Source organism: Argentina silus (assembly GCF_951799395.1).
Source record: "Argentina silus genome assembly, chromosome: 9".
NCBI classification, from domain to species: Eukaryota; Metazoa; Chordata; class Actinopteri; order Argentiniformes; family Argentinidae; genus Argentina; species Argentina silus.
This window is the reverse complement of record NC_139663.1, coordinates 10654298-10667348: the sequence shown is the minus strand read 5'-3', so window position 1 is coordinate 10667348 and position 13051 is coordinate 10654298. Positions and strand designations below refer to the sequence as shown.

Below are 13051 nucleotides of genomic sequence, written 5' to 3'. Positions count from 1 at the left end.
ATGCTTTATTTGGAATGCTAAACATGCTACCGAGTCATACTCATACCTCAACACGGAGGGCACATGGCCAGGGTCAATTCTGGTACAGAATGAATACAGTATGTAATGCAAGACCAAACCAACATACTCACTGGGGGGAGTCAAAATCATCATGAAGAACAACAACCTGTCCACTTCTGTCAACACCAGCATCTTTATTTTTTTTTTCCAAAAGCATGTAAAAAATGAAAATAAAAAACTATGGAAACAAATGTTTGATTGAGAGAGTGTGTGTATGTATGCGTGTGGGTGGGTGGGGGGTCACATTTGAATAATCATGTTCTTCTACAACATAATTCACCTTGAGTAATATTCAAAAAGAAGGAAAGGGGAGGAGAAAAGGTGAAAAACATCAAACACAGCTAAAACATCCTTTTTGCAGTAAGGCCACCTTATTCCACATGTCAAGTTTATATATAATAAATTTGTTAAAGATGCATACATTTCTCACCAATTGACTACAGTAACACCTGCATTGAAAAATAAATGTAAGTTTACATGAAACATTGCACACAAGTTGACACAACTACACATACAGTCACACAGCTCTCATTCACCTAAGCCTCTTGGCACCAGTGTGGAAATGTGTACCTTGTTTCTTTTGTTTGTTTCTGTTACAAAGATAATTATTATTCACAGATTACTCAGTTGTACCATGGCGGTCTGCACACTCAGAACAGTTCATATGGACACAGTGAACATTTTGATTTTGTGTTTTTAGTTTCAAAAGGATATTGGGTGGTCTTGAAGACACATACAAAATTTAAAAGGCAACTAGAAAACCTTACAACTTCAGAGGCTGAAAGCAAATGAGTTCCATTCAGGAGAAAGCGTGACTAGGAAGTGGGTAAATAAATAAAATAAATGCTGGTTGGGACTGTGGAGAATAAGCAGAGGCATTTTTTCCCCAAAGGGATAAGCTGGGACAGGTAGAAAGAGTTTTGTTTTTAAAAGCAATAATATTAGACTATTGATTTACTTTAAAAAAAAGTAATATGTTCCTCTTCCTCAGTTTATTTTTTCTATTCTGCACCGCATGCTCAAATTCACAGTAAACTTTCAGTCACAAAAGAGATTTTGTGTCATTCAAGTATCAGTCAAGTGTTTTAGTGGCATTGGATACTTTCCAAAAAAATGAAGATATTTCAATGGCTTTAATCTCATTCTTGAGCAAGAATGAAGAAAATAGAAATGGAACTGTTTGTGTTGGCCCAAGCAAGTGTTGCATTAAGAATATCTATAAATCTAAAAATGTGCCTTTGACACAACTGCTGTATGCTGAGGCAATCCAATTATTCTAAACACTGGTAAAAAGCTATATTGAAAATATTTAGAGCAAAGTTGTGTGATTTCTCAGGTCCCGTCAACTGACATCTCAAGCTTGTCAAGCGTTGCCTGCCACCCTTCCCCCAGCAGGGGGAGCCTCCTTATAGAGGTTCAGGGTACAGCATGTCCAAGCACTGATCTAAACCCCCTGAATAATGCCCCTGGTCAAGCACCAAGCTTAGGGGTAACAGTTAGTTAGTCCTGGTACTCAGAATCATGCAATACAGTGCAGCCATGAGATGGGAACAGCGGTGTGGAGGGAGGATGGCATTTAATACAATAAAATAGATATGTTCACATCACTAGTTGAGATGCCATTCTAATAAGTACAAGAATAGAATGATGTGGTCATTACATTATGCTTCCCCCCCCCCCCCCCCCATCATCATCATGATAATACAGTATGCAATTGAATGAATAGAGTCTGGCTTAGTTTACACACTCACACCAAGATGGCAGAATCAGCAACATGAAGAGACAACAGTACAGACAGGAAATGGCACACGATGACTGTGTGACACAGTTGTGTGGTTTCCTCTGAGGCTCTGTTCCCTGTCAATCTCACGTCTTGCCTGGTGATCATGCATGGTAGTATGTGATCATGCATGGTAGTATGTGATCATGCATGGTAGTATGTGCAAGACAGAACAGTATAGTGCGATATGTGAACAAAGCACAAGCTAAAAGTATGTACAGGTGCCTATGAGAAATGTCTTACATGGAAAATAAGATGGTAAGCAATCCTACCTCTGTACTTCACCTATAAGACCTCTGCAAGAGCAACTTAGGGTAATGAGATTAGCCAAACCCAGCAAACACACAGAGTGAGGCGTGCTTTTAAACATCTTTTAAGTGATATTTAAGAGTAAATGAAGCAGATTTTAAAAGTCACCTGTACTGTAACAAAGGGACAGCAGTCACAAGGTGATAAGGCTTAAAGACTCATTTACACAGGACAACAATAGTCATGCAAGACTGCCACCTATCAGCCACTCAGATCCATAGAAACAAAACAAAAAAAAAAGATTTAAAAAATTGAATAAAATGGAAGAATGATAATGAAATAAAAATCTGAAAACCTTACAGAGAGAGCAAGAGAAAGAGGCAAGCTACTGCCCATGTGTGCGATAGTTTTACAGTACAATGTACCCTGTTTGTTTCTCAGACATTTGAACCCTGACAAACTAACAAAATGGCCTCTGCCAGCACTCCCACAAAGCAGAGGACTGGTCTTTAAATTCATATTGGATCGACTTGTGTCCAAAAAAAAAGAAAAGAAAAGAATCTTTAAAATCATAAAAACTTTGCTTGGATAGAATTGCTAAATAAAACCAACTCAGTATGATGACCTGAGTGTATGCTCGTCAAGTGAAAGCTCTAAAGCTTCTCTCTAACGATACGTTAACCTTAGCATACAGTTTCCTGATGCCGCTTACTTATCAAAAGGGTGCAAATTGCGAAATAAAAACAACACATAAAAAACAGTAACGACTATACTCCTCAATTCCAGCAGAAATGTACCACTGTTTTGCTGAGCAGCTGTTTGGTCACAATCAGAAAACATTTCCAAAGACGAATACGAAAATAACATTCTTGGGAAAATAGTGGGGGGGGGGGGGGGGGCAATCTTAGAACTTAAACCCAAATTAAGACACTAACACCCGACTAAGGGAAATTTCAAACAGTGCGACATTACTGGCCAGTTAATTAGTGGGTGTCTGTGCATGTGTGTGTGTGTGTGTATATCTGACTTTGATGTAGAGAGTAAGCACACGGAAGGTTCAAGTGCACCCCACCATGTGACGCATGTGTGTTCATTACGACGTGTTGGAGGTGGAGAGGAAGAGGGGGGCAGGGGAGAGAATGGATGGGACACAGGCAGGTGTGGTTATGCAGACTTGGTTATGTTCTCTCCCTCCTTGGAGGCCCAGAGCTCCTTGTGCTGCTTCCGTCCGAAGCCCTCGTCATAGTTGCCTTTACTTTTGAAGAGCTGCTGGAAGTGCGGCTTGCAGTAGAATTCACCTGATAGGGCTGCGTAGGTGCCCAGGCTGCAAGAGGGAGGAGGGGGTCAGAAACAAACTTCACAAACGCAGAGTATCTGTATTTTAGTTTGATGTATTGATATTAACTGTGTGTGTGTGTGTCTCACCTGAGTTTGGTGTTGCAGTGCTTGCAGCAAAAGCAGGATGCATGGAAGATCAGGTTGTTGGCCACCAATCTCTCCATGGGGTAGACTGTCTTCTCACATGACGAGCACACCTCCCTTTGAGTCTTAAAGCTAAAGGACTAAGGACACAAACAATACACAGAAATACTAGGTTACTATGGATTCAAAAAGGTGATTTAATGGTTGAATATGACTTCATGACGGTTTAAATTTTGTATCATGTTCAAATGTATCCATGATGATCAGCATCTGGTGAATTATGCTCAATATTCCGATATGCTAAGTGCAGATTAATACCAACGGTAAATTGGTCACCTAGATTGCTATAACTGATAGCAACTGATAGTCAATAAATTGCATGATGCTTTTGAGATCAAATAGAAACGTAATGTGCAGGAGGATCGGAGAGACAGTGGGATGGAGAGACAGTGGGATGGAGAGACATGAAAGAGAGACGATGGAGGAGATAGGAGAGGTAAAGGCCTGAGTAAAGAGGGGAACAAAAGGATCGAGTGCAAACATGGAGGTATATTTACTTTGGAGCGCTGGACAGGTTTGTCTTCAGGGGTGTTTCTGTTGTCCTAGCATGAAGAAGAAAGGTAAATAAGATTAGTATTTTTCTGTTTACATCATGTACATGTTATGTGCATAGACTTATGCAAGCAAAATATAAGTTCCACCATCATCAGCAATATTAGGATCTTTCATGTCATCTACCACCCACAAAACATAAATCAGTAGCAACAATCGGTCAACCCAACTCCATCGCTCAGACACCATAAAACACCTTTTCACACTCGTCCTGACAACTTACTATCATACTCCTTCCATAATATCCCTCTTTCATCTCAGTCTTTTCCTGCTGACGCTCTCTCCCCCCCAGCAGCTCCATCTGTCTCTGCACACCCCTGAGATGAGATCAGCCACCTTCTGTCTGGATACATGTGAGCTCTGCTGTTTATCACTGTGTGGTACCCTCAACGCTCACATAATATTACCGGATAGAGCGACTATTTCAATAATGAACCCGCTGACTGACTGACTCGCACACACCGTGTCCCTTACCTACACTAGAACGCTAATATTGGACATTAGATGTCGAGAAGCCGGGGCTTGACCCAAACAGAGGAGTCCCTCCAGTTTCTACCAAAGCTCAGTAGCAACCTAGTGGCCCCAAAGCCCTATACAGTTCACACCAATACAGCCTTCAAATGAGTGCGTCTTCCACATATTTCTTGACTATGTTGGAATGGAAACAGGGTCAAGAGGTGAACAGTAATTGGTCACTTTGAAACCTGGATACAAAAGTCTGAATACCAGGAAGACACAGTGTGGGGTCAAGGAGCAGGTCAAAGGTGCCTGGGTCTCAGGTGTCACACCTGGCACAGAGAGCTGCACTTAAGGACTGTGTCATTTGGCCTATGGCTAGTTCTCCACAGCCATGGCCATGTCCTAAAACAGGTCGAACAGCCAGGTAGTTTAGGTGGATTAAGGTGAGAAGACCAATGCATTCAGATGAACACGCATACAAACAAACAGGCAATCAGAAGGCAGTGTATACTACACTGCAGGAAGAAGGGATCCCTCTGGTTCAGAGGGGAAAGTCCACTGCAAACTTTGCTAAAATCCTGTTATGTAAAATGGTTGGGGGGGGGGGGGGATCCACTACCAAGGCCTTTCAGAGAGGCCGCCTCTTCTGAGAGGTAACAACTGATTGTTGCGCTACATGTTCTCCCACACGCCCTTTCATGTTGCCCAAACAACGTCTCTCTCACACACGAAAGGAGCACAGACTGTGATGGGGGCGGGGGGGGTAGAGACAGAGACATATACACAACTGATCCATGAGGATTGGGGTTGCTTACACTGATTTCAGCTTGCAAGGGCCATGTTCTACATAATGGGCATGCTCCACATAACAAACAGGGAAGAAAAAAAAACAAGGACAAAAACAAAAACACCCCATAAGCCGGCTAGAAAATGTTGAGCTGTTACAAATCATTTCAGACCAATGAATGATTAAATTATGTTGCACTTAACAAATTGAAGCCATTAGAAGCTCTCCAATACCCTTAAGACAACATCTCTACACATTCGCAAATAGGAGATTACAGACACTGCTCAATAAGAGAGAAAGAGAGAGAGAAGACAGAACTTCAATGTGAAGTGAAATCATGTCAGAAGTCCTGGAAGTCATCTCGAAGCTAACATGAGTGAGGGGGGAGAAAGATGGCGCATCGCCTCCATTTGTGAGAACCGGAAGAAATGGTTTAGGATTGATCGTCTCATCAAGGCAAGGCAGCTTCCTGTAGATGCAATCACCATCCTGACCATCCTCCTCATTAGTCTCCTTTGCCCTCTGATGTGGACCAAGTGTGCACTCACTAGGCTACGTCACACTTGGCAGCATGACATGCCCAGTTCCTGTAACTCCAACAGCAAAAGAGACAACCCTCTTCCAGTCTGTAACAGAATAGCAAAAAAACACACACATGCTTTACCACTTATTAACATGAAGTCAGCATGGAGACTGAAAAGTCCCAATTTGTAGCTGGCTGTAACTGGTTTACTCAGAGGGTACAGGGAAACCACATGAATATAATGGCAGTAATAATCAACTAGACTTGAGCTCCAGGGCTCCACTGGGGAAATAGCCTAAACATTGCTTCGTTCAAATGGCAATAGTTTCCTGTTGCAGCAAAGACTTGAACAGGCAATGCAGCAACAGTCGCTCACTTCCTTGAAGGACTCACATCTGCAGTTGGAGGACTTAGTCTGAGGGCACAGAGTTGCCATATCCATGTACACAATCATGAAACAGGATTAGATACCATGCCATGGACAGACAGACAGACACACACACACACACAGGAAGGCTTCAACATGGCTGGTGCCATCTGTCTTCTTTTGCCTTATTTGTACATCAGACACACACCACTGTGGCAGGAAGTTGTGATGACACCAGACTTCCTGGATTCTGCCTTAATTCTGTCATTTGAGCGGGGAGCCACAGATAAGATACTAACTGCCACAGTGTCACCCCACTGGGCTCAAAACACAACCTTATCACTACTGACTAGAATTATCAATACAGCCAGCTGCCTAAACAAACCACGGACAAGCACTAAAAATTCACAGACCTAAGCCCCATGTTGCACTAACTGAATTTGCACAATGCACATCTCACAATAGAAGGACCTTACCTTATGCACTTTGCTCATGGTGTTCACAGGACACACAAAAAGAGAGAATTTGCTAAACTGAAGAGAAAAAAATTAGGTCTTTCCCTTATAGTTAACACACTGTGATTCGGTTTCAGAGTCATTTGGTGTTTCCATTGAGGTTATTTGAAGTTGAAACCACTTTTGAAGGTCTCATGTCAAACAAAGGAAAAAGAGCACCTTCACTCAGCGAAATCAGTTTCTTTTCAGCAAGACAGGTTCAGATGATCCCCATGACATCTCTTACCGTTCAGTCTCATAGCCACATAAAAAAAAAAAGAACAGGTGTCATTTTCTATGCGAGGTCGACATACATTCGGTCTTCACCTGGATGTGCGTGTGTGAGACATGCAGCCGCTTGATTAGTAAAGCCCTGCTGTACTCATAGATCAGGTTCAGACTCTCTCCCCCTCTCTCTGTGCTGAAGATCCCCTAATCTCATTACTGTGACAAATCCCATTGCCTGCTCCCCCAGACATCAGACCACCCCAACAATGGCAGGAGGCTCAGTGGTGACCCCCACCCCCCACGCCAAGGGGAGAGGTGAGAGAGGGCACGAACAGAAGCCATGGAGGGAAATGTGACATGTCTGAGGAGGGCAAGCACAGCCTGGAACCAGCCCTTCAAATGGATTGGAATTTGGAAGATGAAGGATTCTGCAACTTCAAGTATATACCTGCTCAGGTATGTATCTTCAATGACTTACATTTTAGACACGGAAAAGATCAGGGTACAGTAACTTACAAAGACAGGTCAAGCTAGCGTCCAAACCATAAATCAGAAGACACTAATATTTGAGTGCGTTTAAAAACAGACCCTTTTTAGAAAAGGTTTCAGCAACAGAAAGGGTAAAGGGTCGATGAGTTCATGTGGAGTGGAGCGGGCAAGGGGACCAGTCGTGACTATTGCACTGCCGAACAGAGCTGACTGGGAGAAAGAGACTGTCCAGCTTCCCTAGGATACACATCGCTGAGTGCAACAGAACAGGCCCTACATGGGGAGAGAGGCCTTATGCTAACAAACGTCAGTGCTCATTAATAACAGTTAGCCTATCACACTCAACTGTTATTTTTAGACCTCTGACCATCGCCTGATCTCGTTGATGGTGAGACAGAGAGTTGGAAAATAAACTGTACAAATGGGAAAGCCCTATTAGCCTCTGCAAAGTACCCCGACACGCACAATATCGCAGAATAATGCATTTACTCATACTGTACAAAAGGAGGATAATTCCAAGTAACTTCATACATCAAATCAAATGGCAGCCCAAAGTTAAAAACGTGCCAATAACATGATCATATTTCTCTTTTGACTTTTTTAGTCTTGGGGGCATTGGCAGTGGTCGCATAGAGCTGTCGAAAAAAAACAACAGCCGTAGGGTGTAGTTATCATCCATGAGGAGACACAGGCACTTTGAAAAACATACCTGGGAGAACACACCTGGATAGAAACAACACATGGCGACATCACAGAGGCAGTTAGGGCTTTCATAATGCTCTTTCGCAACACAGTGTCTGCTACATTAACAATGTCTTCACTAAGTGCAAGGATGCAGGATGTTGACTAATGGATGGATGGTGCCTACAGTATGTTGGGGATTAAAAGGTTTGCAGACGGAGGACTCGTAGGGTCAAGAATTAGCCTCTTGTGTGAAGCTCTCGTAATTGTAGCCTGTAGGACAGCCAATGATGCGTTGTATCTGTACACATGCCTTTGAAAGGATCTCCAGTCAGCTGACACCTTCTTCAATCTTACATGTCTGGGGAGGCCATTTCCTGCGAGCGGTGTGGAAGGTCGCTGTGATGTGACTAGTGACAGCCATGCTGTCCTCTCGGATGTGAAATCACATGTCTGAAGTCTTGGGGAAACCAAAAAGAGCTTCATCTTTGACTAACAGGGGCCACAGTGATACGCTGAAACACTACTTGTTTGAATTACACTTTTTTCAGTGCTCCTGCATGACCGTATTTAGACTTGCGTAACTCAATCACATATAGGTGGGATGGAGCCATCATCTCTATGGTGGGAGTGCAATGTTTCCTCTGGGATTTGAACCCACAACCTTTTACACAAGGTCACATTACTCCTTGCTGCAACACTGGCTCTTCTACTGCCCGTTTGACCTACTCTTCAACCTGTTTATTTGTGTCTGTTGCTCCCTACCTGGAGAAAATGGACCTAAATGGTTTAAATCGAATGTTCTTTTGCAGACCTGAATGTAGCTTTGGGGTCATTTGTGACTTGCCAAAAAAAGAATCTTGGGGGGGAAAACACTCACACACAGCTTGATTCTGCCTTTGTTTTGATAAATTACACAACTTGTGTGCGTTCATTGCACTAATTACAACCCAAAGACGGTGCCAATTCATAAAAGAATGCTCTTCAAACCTGGAGGCTTTATTGACATTAACATGTAGGGACCCAGCAAGGATCTGCAGATATTTGGCATTTACTGAAGTCCTTCAAACACAGTCTTCAGCATCCCAGTGATGATCAGATGTCAAGCTTTATTGACTTTAACATGTAGGGACCTAGCAAGGATCTGCAGAAATTTGGCATTTGCTGAAGTCCTTCAAACACAGCCTTCGGCATCCCAGTAATGATCAGATGTTATCGCACAGAGGAGAGGAACATTTCGCAACCGACGCCTGCCAGAGGTCTCGGTATTCAGGTTGACATGTCCCATCCTGTTGATGAACTCATTAAAATCTGAGGCCTGCCACTGCAATGGAATTTACCCAAACACTGTAAAAGACACCTACGGTGCTGTTGACACAGTAAAGACAGGAGGTAGGCTACAGAGCAGGAGGTAGGCCACAGAGCAGGGGGTAGGCTACAGAGCAGGAGATGGCTACAGAGCAGGAGGTAGGCTACAGAGCAGGAGGTAGGCCACAGAGCAGGGGGTAGGCTACAGAGCAGGGGGTAGGCTACAGAGCAGGAGGTGGGCTACAGAGCAGGAGGTAGGCTACAGAGCAGGGGGTAGGCTACAGAGCAGGGGGTAGGCCACAGAGCAGGAGGTGGGCTACAGAGCAGGAGGTAGGCTACAGAGCAGGGGGTAGGCCACAGAGCAGGAGGTAGGCTACAGAGCAGGGGGTGGGCTACAGAGCAGTGTAAGTTTGAAGCCGAGGCAGACATGAAAAGAGGGTGCTGCGAGGCGCAGAAGGCATTCTGCAATACTCAGATTTCCGACAGTAGACCTATATTATACGCTGCACATTCAGACACTTTGCATCTGTAATTCTCATTGCAGCTTGAGTGGAGCTTGCGATGGAAAATGTTTCATTTTTCCCGGGCACACTTTGTCCTTGGTTTCTCTCAACTTGATTGCATCGGCTTTGTACTGGCTTGTAAGAATAGCACAGTGGAGGGGAAAAAACTAAATTAGCAACCGGTGTAAAAGGGTGCGTTTAAATGGGCACTGTTGCAATAGAAGGGTGTATTAAAGATTAGCTTGTTGGGTAATTATGAACCTCTTCAGGTCCTGCCCCCCAAACTCAATCTAACAGAAAGATTATGCACTCCATTTCTGACAGGCTCCCGTCACAAAACACAGAGGCAGAAAAGTTTGTACTGTACCAGCTTGGATAAATCCCATAATGCTACATGAATGAAGTCTCTTACATCCCTCCAGAGCATTAAAAATATGATTATTGGATTATTTCTGTCATCTTTATTTAACTGAATATGATTCATTGCTAGTGACTGTATTTGGGACTTATTACACAACATTTTCAAGACCAGGTCTTCACAATATCTGCATCAAATCAATGTGGCTTTTCAAATAACAAAAGACATGAAATTAATAAAAAAGACTCAGTGAGGACATTGCATTTGTTGTCCCTGGACATGCTTACTACAAAGACCAATTTCATCATGTTGTTTCATTGCATTGTTATGTTATGTTCTCATCTATTAACAGGCTAACAGATGGTGATTCTGAGTGCTGCTTCTGCCCTAAAAAAAGCAAACAGGAAACAGGATAGCTTTACCTGGCCTTTGGACATAAGGTCTACAATGGTGGGTCAACTAAAGTCAACTCAAATCCAATGTTACACAGGACTACAATTATTTACCCTCTTTCTGGCATGGTACTCCTGGATGTCCCTCCCCTCAAATCAGCCTGCACTTTCAGCTTGTCAAAGCCTCCACTTAATTGTCAGATATATATCAGATATGTACTACTGTCCCATCAGCACCAGAACAAACCCTTTCTGTGACCCACTACCACTGAAATTAAGGGGGGGGGATAATGGAAGACCTAAAACTGCACCTGGTGTATTATATGGCTGCTCTTCGAATGGATCTGTAGAGACAACCCATTTTACATTGTTGGGCGCACATCTGACCAAAGCCTCCCTCCCCTCCATATGGCCATTTTCATATAGCTTACACAACAAAGAAGTCTTTGTACTGTTGATGATCATCGTTGGGCAGACGTACATATGGCCATGCTATAGAGATATTTTAACAACAAATAACGTCAGTTATATCGTTATCTAGCAACTGTGTGTGTCAACAGGAATATATGCTGTTTGTTGGTGGTGTGCATCAAACCAGCTAAACAGCGCACGAGTAAATCAAGTCATCAGAAGCAGCACAAATCCGCGATCGCTGACGTAAATCTGTCGACAACCATGTGTCAATCCCTTGTTAACACCCGTAGAAATTACAGACAAGCAGCAAGCAGACGGATCTCAAAGTATCCACAAAGTGGCGGTAAATAAAAGACCATAGGCAGGGGCTGTAATTACAAAACTGCGGCGTCTTGAACAGAAAACTGGTTTGGCGAGACCACAGCCTTGTAAAACTGCGTTTTACTATATGAACAACACAAACACGGTAACATTGAAGTACGTGTTACGATATGGTTGAACAATTAATGTGACTGTCGTTGGTTTGTGCTATACCCAGGCATTCCCCTGGTGTTGGACCAAGCAAAGCTCTGCCGTCTGAACTCGCGGAGCTCCAGATAGACTACACAGGGGTGTAACAATGAATCGTTTATTGCTAATGATGTCTGCAAATAATACCACTTCATACACGTCCTTCGTTACACACAAACCGTTCGCTGTAATAGGCTCCTTCTAACACTATACTGTCTGCATCCTTAAAGACCGGCTCTGACTTGCATAGACCTTATGTAACACTGAAGTGGCACGCCAGGTTCTGTGCACCAAGTGATGCCAAGCATGATTAAGTACAAAATCCAAAGCTTTCAGATCGTCATCAGCGGCAGGATGATACTGCAAGAGAACGCTTCACGCCTGGCTGACACACATGATTGACAGGCAGCAAAACAGTAACAATGATAACATCTGCTGTGAAAATCGTCCAAGGGGAGCGGCGAACAGCGCACGTTTATATCTGACCATACACTTAGCAAAATGAAACAGCACGTTTGCCTCATGAAATTACAAGACAATAGGATTAAAGTCCCTTAGAGTGGCAAAAAACAGCCGAGACAGGCTGCCCGTGCTATTGTGCTAGACCACAAGCAAGGCTATCTCGCGTTCCCAGTAATTATGTATTGTCTCTGAGATATGCTCATTGAGTGAAATATGTGCAATATCCTCAATAATTATACTTACCACTTGATTAATTGAAACAGAATTGAATTGGTAATTTATTTGCAAAAAAAAAAGAGGATCACATCGCGCGTTTTGTTACCATTTATTTTTGACAGAGCAGCAGGGTATGAATTACACAATAACTGGTCCCTCTTTCAGTGGGCTAGCTAGCAATCGAGCTAGCTTTGCGTGCTAGCGAGTGGACATCACCTCATCACAAAAGGAGAGGGAGGGGAAAGAGGCTATGCTGGGTGCTGTGGCTACTAGCTAGCTATCACCGAGGGATGTGAGAAACGAAGCACTTACCATCTGTGTAGTCTTGTCAACGTAATTGGAAAGACAATGCGGTGTCCCTTTGCTTAATATGCTGTAGTCGATTGCTTTCTCATTCGCTTCTCTGTTCTTATTTGAGAGCCTTCGTTTCAGATTGGCTTGCTAGAGAGACCCGGCGAGTTACCTCAGCTTGGCTCTATCACCCCTCCTCTTGAATCTCGTTTTTCAGGAGTCGTTTTTTTTTTTTTTTTTTAGTTTTTTTTTTTATTAGCAGGATGTTGCACGCTATTGGTTCTAGTCTCGACCCCCCCTCGCTTTCTCTCCTCCCTCAACTGAAATTGCAAACTATCCTGTTTAAGAATTTTTTATTTTATTTTAGAGGTGATAATGTGATTAATTAAGGTGTGATTTATATAAAATAGCTAGGTTTTAGTACATTTCTAATTCATCTTAGTTAA

General features: G+C 43.1%; 1 protein-coding gene across 1 annotated transcript; it reads right to left on the bottom strand.

Moving 5' to 3' along the window:
* Window positions 1-174: 174 nt before the first annotated feature.
* Window positions 175-12831, bottom strand: limd2 (LIM domain containing 2). Its single transcript, XM_083677732.1, has 4 exons — window positions 12627-12831; window positions 4069-4113; window positions 3515-3651; window positions 175-3413 (listed from the first exon to the last, which is right to left on the bottom strand). The coding sequence occupies exons 1-4, from the start codon at window positions 12627-12629 to the stop codon at window positions 3254-3256; spliced, it is 345 nt and encodes a 114-aa protein (XP_083533858.1). The 5' UTR covers window positions 12630-12831; the 3' UTR covers window positions 175-3253.
* Between the last annotated feature and the right edge of the window lie 220 nt (window positions 12832-13051).